The following is an 18,654-nucleotide window of genomic DNA, read 5'->3' as shown; positions in this document are numbered from 1 at the left end:
GCTGCTTTGTTTAGTGCTGAACTTATTTTAAATGATAGGATATACTATTTTTACACAACTTTTTCTCAGTTAATCAACAGAAGGAGCTGGAGAAGGTGTGCAACCCCATCATCACCAAGCTGTACCAGAGTGCTGGTGGTATGCCAGAGGGCATGCCAGGTGGCTTCCCTGGAGCTGGCGGTGCTGCTCCTGGTGGTGGATCCTCCGGACCAACCATCGAGGAGGTTGATTAAACATTCCTGCACTTCACCTACCTCCTGAGATCTTTTCTAAGAAAGAAACCCTCTTACGGCGCACATTTCAACTGGCTAAAGAGTGTAATTTAATAAATTACTATACTATACTATATTTGAATTTTATGAACATTATTATTAAATAATATTAAAATCTCTGTTCTACAGAATAATGCTACAAACTTGGAACTTGGATTTCCTGATTTCTGACTTCCTAATAAAACAAAAAGCCCAGTACGTCTAATGAAGTAACTGGGAACTTGGGTACCGTTCATCAACCCTGATGCTTGCTAAGGGAATGCCAGGAGAGTAGTGATACATAAATACATTTATTTAATGATCAGCAAACCAAATTCACTGATCCAAATTAGAAATATTGATTCAGTAATCATTTGTTAGATGTTCTTGAGAAACAACAAGTGGGATTATTTCCATTTTGGTTCCATTTATTCTGATGAGGAAAAGGTGCGTGCCTTTAAAAACTCATTTAAAACAGAAAACATCAGAGTGAGGATCTTGGGCATAAAGACGGGAAGAAATTCAACCAGTCAAGTTTGGACTGGGCCCAGCTGTTCCTGGTATCATCCAGCTGGTTAACAGCTTACCACCAGTTTACCAAGCTGCGGCTTTGTTTCTGCTCACTTTTATTTTTTATTTCACAGCTTTAATATTCTCAGTTTGTGGAGAACAATTAGAAAAATAAATAAATGATACTGTGAGTGTTTCCAAAGTTGAGTTTTACATCACCTGACCACATCCATAGAAGCTGCACCAGACCTGAAGAAATCTGTGGAGTCTTCAATCTGACTCACGTTAGTCAGGATGCTCTGCCACACGGCCTGGAAAGAAACGCCAGCTCATCATCAGCCTTACATCCAAACTTTCTACTTCCAGTTGACTTTCGTTTTTCCACCAGTGCTGTCCGTACCCTCATCTGCCCGGCGAAGCTTTTCTCCTCCTCCGTCAGCTCCACAGCAGCGTTGCTGCCAGAGGAGAAGTACTGAGCTGCAGCGATCATCTTTCCGTCCTCAAACTGCAGATTTTTCACCAGCAGCTGCAGAAAAACACGAAAAACGCTGGACGTAAAATACATTTATTTTACAGCATCTCGTCCTGATGGAGGCAGAAAAGCTCTGCAATACGTAAGTACAGCTCTGAAGGATTGATTACATGTTATTAATTTATCCAAATTAGAAATTAACATATTAAAGACAAAACAAATGGAGTAAACTGATAAATGACCCATTTAAGTGGTTACTGATTTCAAAGTTTAATAAATTACCAGTTTAAGTAGTGGATAAACGCATCGATTTAATGTGTTTATTTCCACTTTTAATACATTTAGGACACATTTCATTAATTATTCTATGCTGTATTTGTGTATTTGGTCATGGTACTTTTCTCCAACCGTACTCGTGTTTAGATACTAACATTTACTTTACGTACAGTCTCAGTTTGAGTATAAAGCAGTCAGAAAAATGTTTTAATTCAAGTAAAAACACACAACAATGTATTTATTTTATGCTTTAGTCTAATTTACATATATATATATATACACACACACACACATATATACACACACAAACAAACACTCATCTTTTTTTTCTTTTTTTAGCAGTTAGCTTAAAATTGGACTACAGATTTCTTTTTGCTTAATTTTGGTGTTTTAGTTCAGATTTCTACTGGTTTCATGGTTTCACCTCGATAAGGCTTCATATTATTTTCAGTAACTCATATTGATTTAGAAACTTTTTTTTTCTCATTTTGAATATCCAACAAATCCAGAACCACGCCGGAGAGAGTGAGTGGTCATCCTTGGGACTTGGCTTCATTGTCTACTTTTAAGGGTTAAACTCCATTAGTTGCATTTTTCCAGTCAAACACTGGCTTTGGATTTGTAATGAAGTCAGATAATTGTGGAATATTCCCACTGTTTTCCAAAGGCAGCACATTTGAAATATAAAACACTGAGTAAACATACATGAGTACATTTGTTTAATTAGCAAGATAAAGGTGAAAATGTAGTAAATACTCACCATGGGAAGGAGGCCAAATAATGCAGCCTTGTTTTATTTCATTTTTACAATTGTTGGTATAATTTTCTTCTTAAAAACTTATAGATAAATCATCGTGTCCTTACACAGCTAGGAAGGCTTGTTTATAGTAAATATGAAAAAAGTGAATCTACGGTCTTATACTGGGTTTACACTGGTGTAAAATGAAATTATTACCTTGAGTCCCAAGCAGTTGAAGCGTACCATAAATATAAAAACAATGTAGATTTAGACTGAAAGAGGATCCAATTTCTTAGTTTAAACCTGATCAGGTGCATTTAGCAGGAAGACAGCATGGAAACGGGCCCCAGCAGAGAGGAGCATCAGCCTTTTATACACTCACAAGACCATTTTTCCCTCCTATTCCTGGTCTGCCTTCCCAGAAAGCCACCGTAGTTCTGGTTTATGTGGGCTTTTTGTCAGTTATTAGCAGAAGAAGAGGTTCCAGAGTGACGTAATTCAGCATTTAACTGAAGGGGAGATATTCGAGCAGACTCTGGCAGTGATTTAAAAAAAAAAAAAAAAAAACATTGTTATTGATTACATTTTACCAGTAGATTGTCATACAGACACAGGATCAGCAGGGGGTGCTAGCACCCACGAGACAGTGCACTAGATCAAACTGCATCCTTGGAAAACGCAGAGCGAACAGCTCTGGTAAAAACACATTAATTGAAATCAAGCAAACACTGTACAGAATTCAAATGATGGGATCAGTAGTGGCATTTCTTTGGGTGCCAGCTCATATTTGGAGGAAACAAATGACCAGATAGGAGGGCTAAGGAGTGGCCAAAGAAACACGATGCTGGTTTCAAAGATAACTATGGTAAAATGGAAGTAAGGAGAATCATTAAGCATGAAATAAAGGAAGAAACAGCGGACAGGAAAGGATGATGGTTTTCCAGAGTACAAAGAACTGTGGGAGAAGGGAGGAGGTTTGTAGGACACAGGAAATACGACGGTGTTATATCAAGACTAAGATTGGGACACATATTGTTTAAGGACACACTGTATGTGATGGGTAAACATGTACATACAGCAAACAAAATGAAACAATAGAACATGTAATGGTTTATTGTAACACATATGAGACAGAAAGGAAGGAAATGGTAGATAAACTCTGGGTATTTTACAGGATAGCTCAGAAGATGGTACACACCGACTCATAATTAATTTTATATCAAAAACCGCTGGTCTGTCCTACCCCAAACTCCATACCAGTTGGTGGCGGTAACGCTCATCTTAACGTTGTTTGCAAACAGCCAATAAACTGCAGAGGAGGGGAAAAAGAAGACGACGAAGAAGAAGGAAGAGGGAAAAATAAAAAAGAAAAAAAGAAAAGAAGAAGAAAAGAAGCAGCTCCAGGTTAAACTACAGAATGACTGCCGCTACTCTCCTCTCATTCAACGCTTTCCTGACAGAAAGGTTGACCGCAGCAGCGATGGAAATCTATGGGTTTGTTGAAAAGACGGTGGCCCAGTACCAGGAGGAGGTGCACCGAACCAGACTGGAGAACCAGAGACTGCAGCGGCTGCTGGATTTGGTCTATAAGCCGGAGATTACACTACACAGGGCGGGTATGTATCTCAGGTTTCCACGGATCAGTCAATATCACAACTAGTTAACCATAACTGGTAACTTCTCAATTAACAGGTAGTGTGAGAAGTTTGTGTTTGCTACGTTAGCAAAGCGTGTTAGCTACGGCTCTGTGACGTGGGCGGAAACGAGGAGTTATACTTCCGGTCAGTCTAATTTATTTCGTTTCAGTACAAATTTTGCTGTTGATAGTAGTAATATTTTAATCTAACTTTATTTATATATTTTTTGGGCGATTATAATTTCCATTTTTTATTTTATTGACAGGTGAAAATAATTAAACATGGATGAAACCAGTCAGTTTAATCCAACTTAATATTTCTTTCCAAATATCGATCATATGTAATAATACATGCACTTGGTCTTAACCGTGTCCACTTTGAAAATGAACCACTTGTGGATATTATGTCCAAGTTATTTGATATATTTGGTGTAATGAAGGAATCATCCTTCTGATCTGAGCCACATTTACTTCTCATTTTCTTTATTCTGCTTAACATTGTTACAATGCACACATTTAGCTTTAAAACCAAGAGAAAAAATAAAGTGCAGTGCTGTTAAGGCAAGAAAGACTCGGGCTGTAATGTACTTTGGTGATTTTCTATATTTTATTAACAACATATCTCTAAACCAGCTACAGACTAATCCTACCTACAAGTATGTATCTTATGTCTTTATTTTTATTTAGGAAACTGAACTTCAAAAGGGGAAAAATTAAATGCATAAAGGTGAGAAATTCCAAGAATTAGTTCAAAGAAAGGCTCATGGATGTCTTCAGATAATTCTTTTAAGACCTCTGGCAGAAATCTTGGTAGGAGCAGCTGGTTGTGGCCGGTTTATGGTGAAATGGGGAATGATTTAGGGAACATTACCAGATTAAAATGAAAGTTAAATCAAAGTAACTAATCTGTAATCGCAGAAGTAGGGCTGGGCGATTAATTGATAAATCAAACTTTCCATTTCTGGAGATTTATTTTTATGAAAATCAGGATTTTTTTTCCATAGTTGGTTAGCAGCAGACTTAGCCTTCCCTCCACACCAGAACGGTGTTTGTCTGACAGATTTTCAATGAAGTGACCCTTCACTCATGCACTCAGCTAAATCCCAGAGCTGTGCGTATAACTGCAGTGAGAAATGCTGCTCTCTATGAAATGCAGAAGGCAACTTTGGCCCACAAACTCTCGTTAAGAGACAACCTTCATCAGGGGAATTATTTCTGCAGTGGATCCTGTATGATAAGAATTCAGATGGAAAGAGATCATGGATGCAGTTGTGTTGCATATTTCTATGTAAGATATGAAGTTGTTTATATAGTGGAAAAGTTATTACTTTATATGCTTCATTTTTGCTGGCATTCATTTATATAAAAAAATGTTTTTAATAAGTTTGTTTTGTAAAAGAAACGAAAAAAAAAAAAAAAAAAAAATCGGATTTGGTTATAAAAAAAATCGGAGATTTTATTTTTAGGTCATATCGCCCAGCCCTAAGCAGAAGCTTTTCCAGATAAATCAGTGTTTTGAAAAGTCAAAGGAAAATGTGCTTATGAACAGTGGTGTGAAAAAGTGTTTGCCCCCTTCCTGACTTCTTATTTTGCATGTCTGTCACACTTAAATGTTTCAGATCAAACTAATTTAAATATTAGTCAAAGACAACACAAGTAAACACAATTTGCAGTTTGTGTGAAAAAATGTTTGCCTCCTAAACCTAATAACTAGTTGGGCCACCCTTAGCAGCAACAAATCATCCATTTTCAATAACTTGCAATGAGTCTTTTACAGTGTTGTGGAGGAATTTTGGCCCACTAATCTTCGCAGAATTGTCGCAGTTCAGTCACATTGGCGGGTTTTCGATCATGAAGAGTCTTTTTAAGGTCATGCCACAGCATGATTCAGGTCAGGACTTTGACTAGACCTCCAAAGTCTTCATTTTGTTTTTTTTTTTCCAGCCATTCAGAGGTGGACTTGGTGGTGTGTTTTAGATCATTGTCCTGCTGCAGAACCCAAGTTCATTTCAGCTTGAGGTCACAAAAAGATGGCCGGACACACTTCTTCAGGATTGTTTAGTAGACAGCAGAATTCATGGTTCCACTTATCACAGTAAGTCTTCCAGGTCCTGAAGCAGCAAAACAGCCCCAGACCATCACACTACCACCACCATATTTTACTGTTGGTATGACATTTGTTTTCTGAAATGCGGTGTTACAGATGTAATGGGACACACCTTCCAAAAGTTCAGCTTTTGGCCCTCAAGTCCACAGAGTATCTTCCCAAAAAAGTCATCAAAAGGCTTTCTGGTAAAACTGAGATGAGCCTTATTGTTCTTTTTGCTCAGTTGTGGTTTTCATCTTGGAACTTTGCCATGCAGGCCATTTTTGCCCAGTCTCTTTCTTATGGTGGAGTCATGAACACTGACCCAAACTGAGGCAAGTGAGGCCTCCAGTTTTTGGAGGTGGCAGTGGGGTCCTTTGTGGCCTCTTGGCTGAGTTGCCACTGTGCTTTTTTCTAATTTTGGTTTTCCGGCCACTCCTGGGAAGGTTCACCACTGTTCCACGTTTTCACCATTTGTGAATAATGGCTCTCACTGTGGTTTGCTGGAGTCCCAAAGCTTTAGAAACAGCTTTATAACCTTTTCTAGACTGATAGATCTCAATTACTTTCTTTCTCATTTGTTCCTGAATTTCTTTGAAACTCGGCATGATGTCTAGCTTTAGAGGATCTTTTGGTCTACTTCACTTTGTCAGGCAGGTCCTATTTAAGTGATTTCTTGATTGAGAGCAGGTGTGGCAGTAATCAGGCCTGGGTGTGGCTAGAGAAATTTAACTCAGGTGTGATAAACCACAGTTATGATTTAACGGGGGGGAATCACTTTTTCACACATGGCCATGTAAGTTTTGATTTTTTTTCTCCCTTAAAAACTTTTATTTTAAAACAACACTTTGTGTTTACTTGTGTTGTCTTTGACTAATATTTGATTTATTTGTTCTGAAACATTTAAGTGTGACAAACATGGAAATCAGAAATCATGAAGGGGACAAACATTTTCACACCACTGTAACTTGGGTAATAATTGTGTTACTGTATGTATATAAAGTTATAAAGCACTGAAACCTCTTGTACATTTTTTATTTAGACATTGACAAGATCAGACCCATATAAATCTTTGTGAAGTGTTTCTACATGTCTGATATAACAAGGACTTGGTTGGTGTGGTCACCTGACCATAGCACGCTGAAGCAAAGTGCTCACAAAACATCTGCTTCATGAGGTCGGTGCAGAGTCGAGCAGAACATCATTAGAGCTCATCGGAACATTTAGAAGTTCAGAAATCCTTCTGTAATCTTTCTAGAACACCTTGCTAACAAGACAGCTTATCATAAGCCAACAGTTGGAACTAAAACAGCTGATATTAATTTTGTTTACTGACAAATTTCAGCTTCTGTCTCCATGTTTAATAGTTTCTCTCATTTCATTCCATTTCATTACTCATAACTTAACATCTTCATCACAAGAGTCCCTTGTACAGAAGGCAGCATGAGATCCGCACAGCACAGAAGATGTTTGCACACACTAGGAAGCAGCAATCCTAACATGTAGCATACCAGAATGGGGGGAAACTAAGCTAAAAGACGCTACGAAGCATTGGCATCCAAACCAAATAGTTTAAACCCCAAGCACTTATATGATAACAAAAACATGAACATCACTGTCCACTTTAGAGCTTCAGCTAATTTCTCCACTTCAAGCAAACCACACACATCTTTGTAATCAGCAGAGACTCTGCTGACTACAAAGATGTCTGTCTCGTCACTGTGGGACAAAAACTGTGAGCTAGCAGCCTGAATCATAAATCATGTCTTACTTTTGCTGTTTTGTGATCACAAGTTTTATTCTAGCTCTAAAAACTCTGCTGATGTGTTCTCCTATGACTCTGCCTTTGAAATGAATCATGAAGGTTCTGCTAGTTTCCATGGAGATGAAAGAGGGTTTATAGTTAAGCATTCACTCTTCCTATCATAGATTATCTTTTGCTTCACTTCTTTCTGGATCCTCATGGTGTTTCTAAGGTGAATTTGGGGGATATCCCTGGATTCTCCTGACTGACCATTGACAGAGGCGTCCATCATCAACATCAGCCGTCAGCTTCCTGAGATATTTACCTGCGTAATCCCTTCATTAAAACATCAGGAAACCTGCTCAGGTTTAATTTTTACCTTCTGCTGTAACACAGTCCCTCATCAGACATTACTTTACTCATTCCTATATGAACTGAGCCGCTGTTTTCACTTAAAGTTAGGAGCAGATAACATTTACATCTTCCACTGTGTTCCAGGTGAATTTACTCTGACACAGTAACACATATCTTAATTCTGACACATCTGTAGTAATCTCACATCTCAACTTTCTTTTGAGACCAAGATTACACTTACATCCCTTTCAGTTGTAAAGATATACTTCATTTATTTTGGGTTTGTCATTTCGGACAGGAGGCAGAAAAATAGACCTTGTTGAGAAGAGGTTAATTTCTAACCTGATTTGTTTTGGTTCCTTTGTATCCATGGATTCCTTGGGTTGTTACCATTGAGGTGAAAATTTCATGTCATTAACCCATTTACTTCATTTACCTGCTAAATACATGAATAATTTGTGTATTTTGGAAATTATCTTCCTGACGTGGTCCAGCTTGCTCCAGATGCACTTTTTCTCATTTGTCCCTGTCTTTGCAGATGCCATACCTCCAAATGCACCTCCATTCACTGAAGAGATTTCCCCCAAACATCAGGAGTTGAGCCTTGGCTTGTGTGATGATGAGCCAGGGCGTTCCCAGGTCAAAGAGGAGCAACAGTGGACCAGCCAGATTGAGGAGCAGGTTTCTGCAGAGGCCAGCGACGACAACGATGGGGATGCTTTGACTAAAGAACTCATTAAAACGGTCCAGCAGTTGGAGGATTGTAGAACAGAGGAGGAGAACCAAGAGCCAATGCAAACTGCAACAGACGAACAAAACCAGGCTGAAGAGAAGACCAGCACCACCTTCTACCGCTGCCACATCTGCAACTACATATTTACCAACAAGACCATGCTAACGTGGCATCTAAAGACACACGAAAGCAAGTCCAAGGACGGCAAGAGCAACTTCGACTGCCACATCTGTGGGAAACAAATGCCCTGCCAGAGCAACCTGCAGAACCACATGAGAGTTCACACCGGAGAGAGACCCTACAGCTGCCAGATATGTGGAAAGTCTTTCAAGCTGAAAGGACACATGACAGAACATTTAAGGATCCACACAGGAGAAAAGCCGTTCAGGTGCCACATCTGTGGCAAATCCTTCAACAGAGGGTCCACTCTGAGGAAACACGTCCTCTCTAAACACGAAGAGGAGAGGCCGTTCACGTGCGAGGACTGTGGCGAGTTGTTCACCGAAAAGCTGCTAATGAAGAAGCACATGATGGAAGTTCACTGTGCCAAGCTGCCTGCCAGTCAGAGCCCGGCCTAGTTAGATAAAACTGTCTCACTACAGTGCTGTGTGAGTTCCCACCTTAACCAGAAACTTTGGTAAATTTGTCCTTAAATTGTTTGAGTTTGGAAATAAAAGCTTGTTTGACTTTAATTTCAGCCCTAACCCAGTGCTGACTGCAGGTTGTTGAGCTACAAGTAAACACGAATATAATTTCAAAATCACTGAGAATTATTTGGTCATTCGTTAAAGACAAGTTCAGAGTTATGAATTCTAACACCATGATGACGTTGTGATGAAGCTACCTGGAGAGGAAAGGAGGAGAAGGGCAGGTGCTGATAGGATGAACAGACTCTTGGAGGTGTTCAATGCTACAGCCACTTACTATCCCAGTACAGCTGAGGTTTTAGTGCTGATGTTCAAACAGGATTTAGAGGCATCCTGTCTTTAGTTTAGAGCTAAGCTGCAATAGCTCAGTTTGGCGTAACGTGTCCCTGAGATCATCACATCATTTCAACAGGCCTAGACTTGGTCAGGTGTCCTGAGTAGATCGTTACATAGACCAGGTGCCATTAAAATATTCAGTACCAGGAATAAAACTGATATTCTGAGCTTTAAAATATAAAAGTATGACTGAAAAATATTTAATAGATAACATCAGTCTTGTTAGTTTTGACTGATTTAAAATGTAGATATTAACATATGTGACTTTATTTTTAATTATAGATTTTATTGGTAAATATAGTTTGAGTTGCACAGCATTCTGTATAAAACAGCAAATGTATGTAAACTATGGAATCCTTTCCCCGTAAGCCTGGTACAAACAATGATTTTTGGGCTGCTTTTGTCCCAATTTCGCCTCTTCCCGACCCCGAACGGCAAACGCCTGATTATCGTGAGATCATTTGGTCTGTGGTGTGTTACGAGCAGATTTGTCCCAATAATCCACTCCAAAACGGGCCGTAGCCGACAATCGGGAACATTGAACATGTTTAATATTTCAGTGCCGATTTCTGAAGAACGCCGACGACTCATGCATTGTGACTGCGTGGATGGTGATGTGGTGCGGAATGTAGCCAATCAGAGAGCGAGCTGGCTGGGGAACAAGGAAGTAAATAAAGTCCGTGTTCACGTGATCTCCAGTCTGTTACTTTTTTCAGTTCTGGCTTTTTCTGTTAACAATAGTCCCAAGACCACCATCATTCCCTCGTCCTATATTTCCTCTTCCATGCTGTATGTTGTGTTTTTTGATTGTTACTTTGGTTCTTCTACGTTTTTTGCCGGTTGTTGCTATGGTTCTTCTACGTTTTTTGCCGGTTGTTGCTATGGTTCTTCTTCTACATTTTTTGCCGGTTGTTGCTATGGTTCTTCTTCTACATTTTTTGCCGGTTGTTGCTATGGTTCTTCTACGTTTTTTTGCCGGTTGTTGCTATGTTTCTTCTTCTTTTTTGCCGGTTGTTGCTATGGTTCTTCTTCTTTTTTGCCGGTTGTTGCTATGGTTCTTCTTCTTTTTTGCCGGTTGTTGCTATGGTTCTTCTACATTTTTTGCCGGTTGTTGCTATTGTTCTTCTACGTTTTTTGCCGGTTGTTGCTATGGGTCTTCTACGTTTTTTGCCGGTTGTTGCTATGGTTCTTCTTCTACATTTTTTGCCGGTTGTTGCTATGGTTCTTCTACATTTTTTGCCGGTTGTTGCTATGTTTCTTCTTCTTCGTTTTTTGCCGGTTGTTGCTATGGTTCTTCTTCTATGTTTTTTTTTTTGCCGGTTATTGCTATGTTTCTTCTTCGTTTTTTGCTGGTTGTTGCTATGGTTCTTCTTCTACATTTTTTGCTGGTTGTTGCTATGGTTCTCTGGTTTTTTGCCGGTTGTTGCTCGGTTTCTTCTTCTACGATTTTTGCCGGTTGTTGCTATGTTTCTTCTTCTACGATTTTTGCCGGTTGTTGCTATGTTTCTTCTTCTACATTTTTTGCTGGTTGTTGCTATGGTTCTCCGTTTTTTTGACGGTTGTTGCTATGTTTCTTCTTCTACATTTTTTGCTGGTTGTTGCTATGTTTCTTCTTCGTTTTTTGTCGGTTGTTGCTATGTTTCTTCTTCGTTTTTTGCCGGTTGTTGCTATGTTTCTTCTTCTACATTTTTTGCTGGTTGTTGCTATGTTTCTTCTTCGTTTTTTGTCAGTTGTTGCTATGTTTCTTCTTCGTTTTTTGCCGGTTGTTGCTATGTTTCTTCTTCTACATTTTTTGCCGGTTGTTGCTATGTTTCTTCTTCTACATTTTTTGCTGGTTGTTGCTATGGTTCTCCGTTTTTTTGACGGTTGTTGCTATGTTTCTTCTACGATTTTTGCCGGTTGTTGCTATGGTTCTTTTTCTGTGTTTCAACTTTGTCCGGCTCGGAGGACTAGATTGTAGATGAGTTGCTGGACAGAATCATCATGTGTGTGATGATCCGTAATTACATTTCCGAGCACACCACACACAGTATGATCAAAACAGATTTTTTTATCTTCACGTGAGAGGTCTCAACCAGATAAAAAAATCTCACAAGATTAAAAAAATCGTTATGTGTGTACCAGGCTTTAGGGTGGGCTGTTTTACAGTGATTTCCCAAAGACATTATGTTTTTGTACAAAGTACCAGTATCAGCTTGGTACTGGCTCAGTATCACAGATAAGAGCCTGAATTTTACTATCGGATCAGAACATCTGTTGTAAAGAACATCACTAATTTCTGGTGTTTCATCAGTTTGTCTCTGCCATCAGTCTCCAGATCAGCTCTGCATTTTCCAGTTGAGTCCATAATGACGTCTGTTCCATACGACTGTTGTATCTCTGTCCATGAATCTGGTCAGTTTTTCATCATTGAATTTACCAACATCAACATCATCATCATCATCATCATCATCATCAGGTTCTTCAGTCTTCTCCTGGTGGACTTTAAACTCAGGATCAACTAATTAAAACAAACTTCACAAACCTTCAACCAGACTGCTGAATCGTACCTTTTCCCTCTCAGATGAAGGTCATAGTGGTGGCAGACTGATGATCTGCTAGTTTTACCTGCAGAGGTCATTTTCTGTATTTTCTTTAAGTGGTTCCATGCAGAACTTTTTAGTGGTTCTTGTCTTTGGTTCTGCATGTTTCTTATATTTGTTCTCCATTATCATCAAATCTCACCGAACCACACACACTGTACCAGAGTCCAGCAGCAGTAAAGCTTCCTCTGTGTGTTTTTTTCCTGATAAACATTTTGTTAAACTGATGCCACCTTGTGGTGGTAGTAACACATTACTACCAGCTGCTCACATATCCAGATAATAGTATATAAAGTATTGGATTTAGAACAATTAAGATATCATTGCCCATCCTTACCTGCAGCACTAATAAACTGGACCTAGAGTGTTGTGGCAGAGATCTAAAACCAGTTGTAACCAGCTAAACCCAACAGTAGAGACTTCCTGTGCGCTTCCATCATTTATCTGCTCCACTGAGATCCTCGTCTGAACTTTTATTCTGGACTTTTAGAGTCAGCTTAAAACCAGTTTCAGACTAAATCTATCATAACCCTTTTATAAAACACATGATGTCAGTATAAAGTGATATATTAAATAAAGCAGACTCACCGCCTTGCCGTCGTTGCCGAACAGCACCAGGCCCGCCTTGGTAACGATGCCAGGTCGGCTGGCTCCGGGGATCTCCAGGGGCTGACCGGTGGCTGTGGTGCTGTTATCCACCAGAGCAGAGCCGTAGAAAGTCACTTTCTACAGCACCAAGAACGTGTTAAACGTTAAAGGTTTCAGTTTGGAGTCTGAATGGTGTACTTCTCTCTCTCTTTTTTTTTTTTTTTTTTTGCATCTTTGCTGTTTTTTGTTTTACTGTAAATCCAGGATGGAAATGTGGAGCTCTGGTGTTACCTGTCCATCCACCTTGGCCCAGGCTCCTGGCACTTTGTCATTTCCTCTGATCCAGTTGTGCAGCATCTCAGCGGGCTGGTTCCAGTCAATCTGCGGACAGGAACCTGCATTATCACCTCTGCTGTAACAATCAACAGATCTGATTTTAAGCTTGACAAGCCTTCCTCTTATTTTTAATTTAACAGACAAAATGTAAATAAATTTTGGTGCTTGGTGTCTGAGCTGGAAGCTGCTTCAGACCCTGGTGCACCAGCAGATACCCGATTCCTTCAGAAACACTCCTTCTCCAAAACATGTCATGAATAAATGTTCTTTTTTTTCTACTAAGTTAGAAATTCATCTTCTTTCTTCATTTATACATTTTCCATCATCTTGATCATGACTCTAGCTGGCGGAAGAGAAGTGTAAGGTGTTGTCACCTTGGCGTTGTCTTTTTTCTGGATGCACTCGTACGTGGCCCCCTCCTGTGGCTGCGTGATCCTCGGGGCCTTACCCTCTGCAATCAGCCTCACGGCTTCCACCTGGAACCAGAACAATGCAGTTCAAGCTGCTGCAGCAAGCAACACCGCTGTTCACTTCAGGACTTTGCAGCCACCGTGTTGTCCGTGTTCTTCTGACTGAAGCTGATAAGCATGCTGGAACTTTATGGACACACTGAATCTGAGACAGAATCCTTGTGGGTCACTTTCATTTTCTACACTTTCAGAACATTATGACAAAAAAGTCCTCTCCCAAAACCCGCCATTAAAATTTCATAATAATATTTCTTTCCACTTTTTTGGCTCACATATTCCAATCAACTTCAGTCCTAAACAGAAATACAAAATACATAATCTTAATAAAAATTATTCTAATTATTTCTGCCCTATAAATGCCAGTTTGATTACATGATGTCACTGTTTTAATGAAGAAAAAAAAAACAAACATTTTTTTTTTCCATTCAATAGATTTTGGGTGGTAGATCCTGGAACAATGACTTCATAAACATCTTTGGAAGATAATCGGTCTGTAGGCATGGCAGCATCAGCCTAGAATGACTTTACAAATAAGTACTTTGCAGTTATTGAGTCTACAGGACGATCAGGCAGACTATCCAATGCACTGTACAGTTTTTATTCCACAGTGCAGCCAGCTCGGCTTTTATCCCTTACCGTTCCTCTGACTCCCTCTGGGAAGAGGAATCTCTTGTAGATGGTGTTGACGCTGTCGTTGGGTTCAACATCACACTCCCTCTGCAGCAGGATGGGTCCAGTGTCCAGTCCATCATCAGCCCAGAACACTGTGAAACCGCCCTTTCGGTCACCATGGATAAGCGTCCTGCAAAGGTCAACCCAGCAGGTTAAAGATAGTCACCTGCTTCTCCTCCAACACCTCATCCCAGATGATAATGGACGTCACTCACCAGTTGATGGCGGAGGCTCCACGGTGGCGAGGCAGCAGGGAGGGGTGGTAGATGATGGAGCCGTGTTTGGGGTGGTCGATGACCTCCATAGGGATGAATTGGGAGCAGAAAGGCAGGACGTTGAGCTCGGCACCTGTGGCATTGTACTGAGCCACCACCTCTGGGATGGCCTGGCCCTTCACTCGCCAGCGGAGAAACTTGAAGACGGGAACGCCATCCTTCTCTGCCTCTACAGCTGCAGGAAGACAGAAAATGGAAAAGGCCATTAGATAATAGTGGTTTTAATATTGTGGCTGTACATACCATGCATCGTATGTGGTGGTAAGTTTGTCCTTGGAAACCTTTATAATAAAACGTTTCCCACAAAAAAAAAAAAAAAAGAAAAGCGAAATAAACATTACTATCACCAGAAATGTGTGGCCATGTTCTGTACACGTGATTGGTTGAGAGGCCATGATATCGGGTCCACAAGTTCAACTTCCTGTTAACACAAATATCTAACCAGCCAATCATGTGGCAGCAGTTCAACACATGTCGTCATGTAGACGTGGTGAAGACGACTTGCTGAAGTTTAAACTGAGCATCAGGATGAGGAAGAAAAAGGATTTAAGAGACTTTGAACGTAGCATGGTTGCTGTATGAGTATTTCAGAAACAGCTGATCTACTGGGATGTTCACACACAACCATCTCTAGGGTTTACAAGAATGGTCTGAAGAAGAGAAAATATCCAGTGAGCAGCAGTTGTCTGGACCAGAATGTCTCGTTGTCAGAAGTCAGCGGAGAATGAGGGCAGACTAACAAAATGGACCTATCCCCCTAATTTATTCTCATTAGTCCATCACAGATGCATTCGTACAGTCCTGACCTCTGGACACACTCAGCGAGTAAACAGACCAAACGTTTGAAAGTTGTTTCAGAAGCATCGACATTGAAAAAAATAACTGAAAGAAATTATACAAGGCGAGGTCAGTTTGCTGCTCTGCAGAATGTGGCTGCACTATCACAGTATTTATAGTGTGCCTGGCTGAGGACTGTGGTGGTTTTGGTCAGACCAACTCATGTGTCTAAGCACATAACTTTACAGTTAGTGTAGTGTAACCCGTCATTCCAGTAGTTTAAATAAAGTTTAGTGGAGCAGTGGCAGTGTTTTTCCTCCACAGGGAGAATGTTGGGAATTATTTTACAGGCTGACACAACAACCTTTTGTTCAAACTCTTTATGATTTTATTGGTGACAAACATCTTATTGCTGTTCATTGTTCTGATACTTAGAACGATAACATGAGGCACTGCAACTTTGATAAGAAAATTATATTGATGTATGATAAAAGGAATGTTTTATATCCTTAGTATTGCTTTACAAATAAATAGAAAAAAATAATTGTGTACTATTTATGGAAAACTGAAGCACATAGGTGTTAAGTCAGCGTGGGTCTCACCCAGAGGGTCAGCTTTGCCGTCCTTGTCAGGGATGGTGAAGACTCCTACGATGGTGTGTCCATCCTTCCTCAGCTCCTTGTAAACCTCCTGACCAAACAGACTCTGACCGATCACTGCGATCTTCATCGTCACACTGTGCTGTTTTCTGGGGAGGCAGGAACATACACCAGGAAAAACAAAAAATAGACCATTATCATATTTGTTTTTAAATAAATGTTTTGAAGTTTTCCTTCTAACATGCTGGACAGCAGATCTTTCTGCACTTGTTCCTCCCTTTGTCATGAGCATTCTTCACAAATCCTTTAAAACAATGAAACAGCTGAAAAGTATCAAAATGTTGTCGCACTGACCTCTGGACACACTCAGCGAGTAAACAGACCAAACGTTTGAAAGTTGTTTCAGAAGCATCGACATTGAAAGAAATAATTGAAAGAAATTATACAAGGCGAGGTCAGTTTGCTGCTCTGCTGCATTCAGGTGTGTTAACACAATGCCAAGGAGGAAAGACATCAGCACTGATCTTAAGCCCCGTTTCCATCAAAAAGAGCCGGTCGAGCCGTATTTTTTTGCGCCAAAAAAAAACAAAAAACGAAAAAACTAGGAAGGGTACCCTCATTTCCAACCGGAACCATCTTGCTTTTTTGGGACCCTTCCCTTGAGAAACCAATTTAACCAATCAGACCTGAAAGGGTGGAGCTTGACACACAGCAATCTGTTGACTGGTTAATAAGTCACTTCCTGTACTTCTCCTTGTTTAGAGCAACAGATTTTATTTTTGTTGATTAAATCTCCATTTAAAATGGCGTTACGAAGCATCACCAAGAAGAAAGAATTCAAACTGTTGGATAATCGACATTCTCCTCCTTTGTTTCCGAGTTGTGTTTTGGTTATACTTTAAGGAAGGTGCTGCGATGGCATCATACTGTTACGTAGCTGAGGCATCTTTCGCTATCCGGCTGATACTCCACCTCTCAGGTAAGGTTACAGTTGGCTGTGGGAATGCAACCAGATTACAGTTTACAAACCACAGTTGCTTCCCATCGATCTGGGCAGGGTATAAGATAATTTCCAAACTATCTTGAGTACATCACTCTACAGAAAGAATATTATTTACATGTGGGAAACATTCAAGACAGCTGCCAATCTTCTAAGGAGTGGTTATCTCAGAAAGATCATTTCAAGGTCAGACCATATAAAAACCCACGAGCTACATCTCAGAATCTCCAGGCCTCAGTCAGCATGTTAAATTTTAAAGTTCATGATAGTCCAGTTAAGAAAAAGACTGAATAAGTATGGTTTGTTTGGAAGGGTTGCAGGAGAAAATCTCTCTAAAAAGAACATGGTTGCACGGCTTAGGATGGTAAAGCGCCATCTGAACAAACCACATGACCTCTGGACCAATGTTCGGTGGACAGAACAGACCAAAGTGGAGATGTTTGGTCAGAATGTACAAAAAAAACAAACAGCATATCAGCACAAAAACGTCATAGCTGCGGTGGACGGATGATGATCTGGGCTTGTTCTGCGGTTACAGGACCTGGACACCGTGCAGTTATTGAGTAGACCATGAACTCCTCTGGATACCAAAGTATTCTAGAGTCAGATGTGAGTCCAACTGTCTGACAGCTAAAGCTTGGCTAAAACTGTCTCATGCAACAGGACTATGATCCCAAACACAGCAGCAGATCTACAACAGAATGACTGAAAAAGGAAAGAATGAAGGTGTTGACATGGTCCAGTCAAAGTCCAGACCTAAACTACGGACAGCTAAGTATGAACAAATCCCCACAGAACGAACTGAAGCAATATAGAAGAGTGGGCCAACTCTGATGTGAGTGACTGATAACGGCAGACACTATTCTGTAATCTCTTCTAAAGGTGCTTCTAGAAACTGCTGAATCATGCAATTGATGCAGTTGTTCATGTAATCTTTTTTTATGTCACATGATGTTAATTTTATTTGTACGACCTCGTAAGGACCACTTTTTCCCTTAATCATATGTAAAAGCTTAAAAAGCTTTTACATATCTCTAAACGTATGCCAGAAACATGTCTATGAAAAATAACTGCCTAACCTTGTTAATGCACACTGTTCATTACTGACTATTTATTGACTGTGTACAGAGGAGGTGTGATCTGCACTTCAGCCTGCCACAGCCAATCACATCTGTGTATTCCATTCCTGCTTCTGACGCTGACCAATCACAAGCAGATAAGAGTCAACGGCGTTTGTCAGGAACAAAGTTCAAGCAGATGCCACTAAAAGTTAAGTTTCAAACTGCCATATGTTATCGCAGTGAACGCACACTCTTACCATGCAACTCGCCCGACTCAGTAAAAGCCCAAAACGGAAAATTAAATTAAATTATTTACTAACTTTTAAAGTAAACTCAAGTCATTTTCGTGTGCACAATTATTTCTAAACAGAAATGTGAAGTAAATAAAAGCTTATCAATCCTTACCTCCACGTGAAGACCCAGCCGCTCCTCTGCTTGTCGAAAAGAGCGATTTGACAGAGAAAGTTGCTTTAATTTCCTCCCCACGGCTCCACTGGGCAGTTACGTAAC

General features: G+C 40.1%; 1 protein-coding gene across 1 annotated transcript in view; it reads right to left on the bottom strand.

The window, feature by feature from the left end:
* Positions 1 to 18,654, bottom strand: part of aldh1l1 (aldehyde dehydrogenase 1 family, member L1) — a 27,009-nt gene extending 8,355 nt beyond the window's left edge. Inside the window, exons 1-9 of the mRNA XM_041980436.1 lie at positions 18,550 to 18,654; positions 16,087 to 16,232; positions 14,648 to 14,882; positions 14,397 to 14,562; positions 13,665 to 13,766; positions 13,246 to 13,335; positions 12,955 to 13,092; positions 1,162 to 1,287; positions 981 to 1,072 (exon numbers count right to left, since the gene is read on the bottom strand). Coding sequence (XP_041836370.1) covers positions 981 to 1,072; positions 1,162 to 1,287; positions 12,955 to 13,092; positions 13,246 to 13,335; positions 13,665 to 13,766; positions 14,397 to 14,562; positions 14,648 to 14,882; positions 16,087 to 16,213 — 1,076 coding nt within the window. The 5' untranslated portion in view covers positions 16,214 to 16,232; positions 18,550 to 18,654. The remainder of the gene's footprint in view (positions 1 to 980; positions 1,073 to 1,161; positions 1,288 to 12,954; positions 13,093 to 13,245; positions 13,336 to 13,664; positions 13,767 to 14,396; positions 14,563 to 14,647; positions 14,883 to 16,086; positions 16,233 to 18,549) is intronic.

This window comes from Melanotaenia boesemani, chromosome 3, assembly GCF_017639745.1.
Source record: "Melanotaenia boesemani isolate fMelBoe1 chromosome 3, fMelBoe1.pri, whole genome shotgun sequence".
In the NCBI taxonomy this organism is placed as follows: domain Eukaryota; kingdom Metazoa; phylum Chordata; class Actinopteri; order Atheriniformes; family Melanotaeniidae; genus Melanotaenia; species Melanotaenia boesemani.
This window is presented reverse-complemented; position numbering and strand designations above follow the sequence as displayed.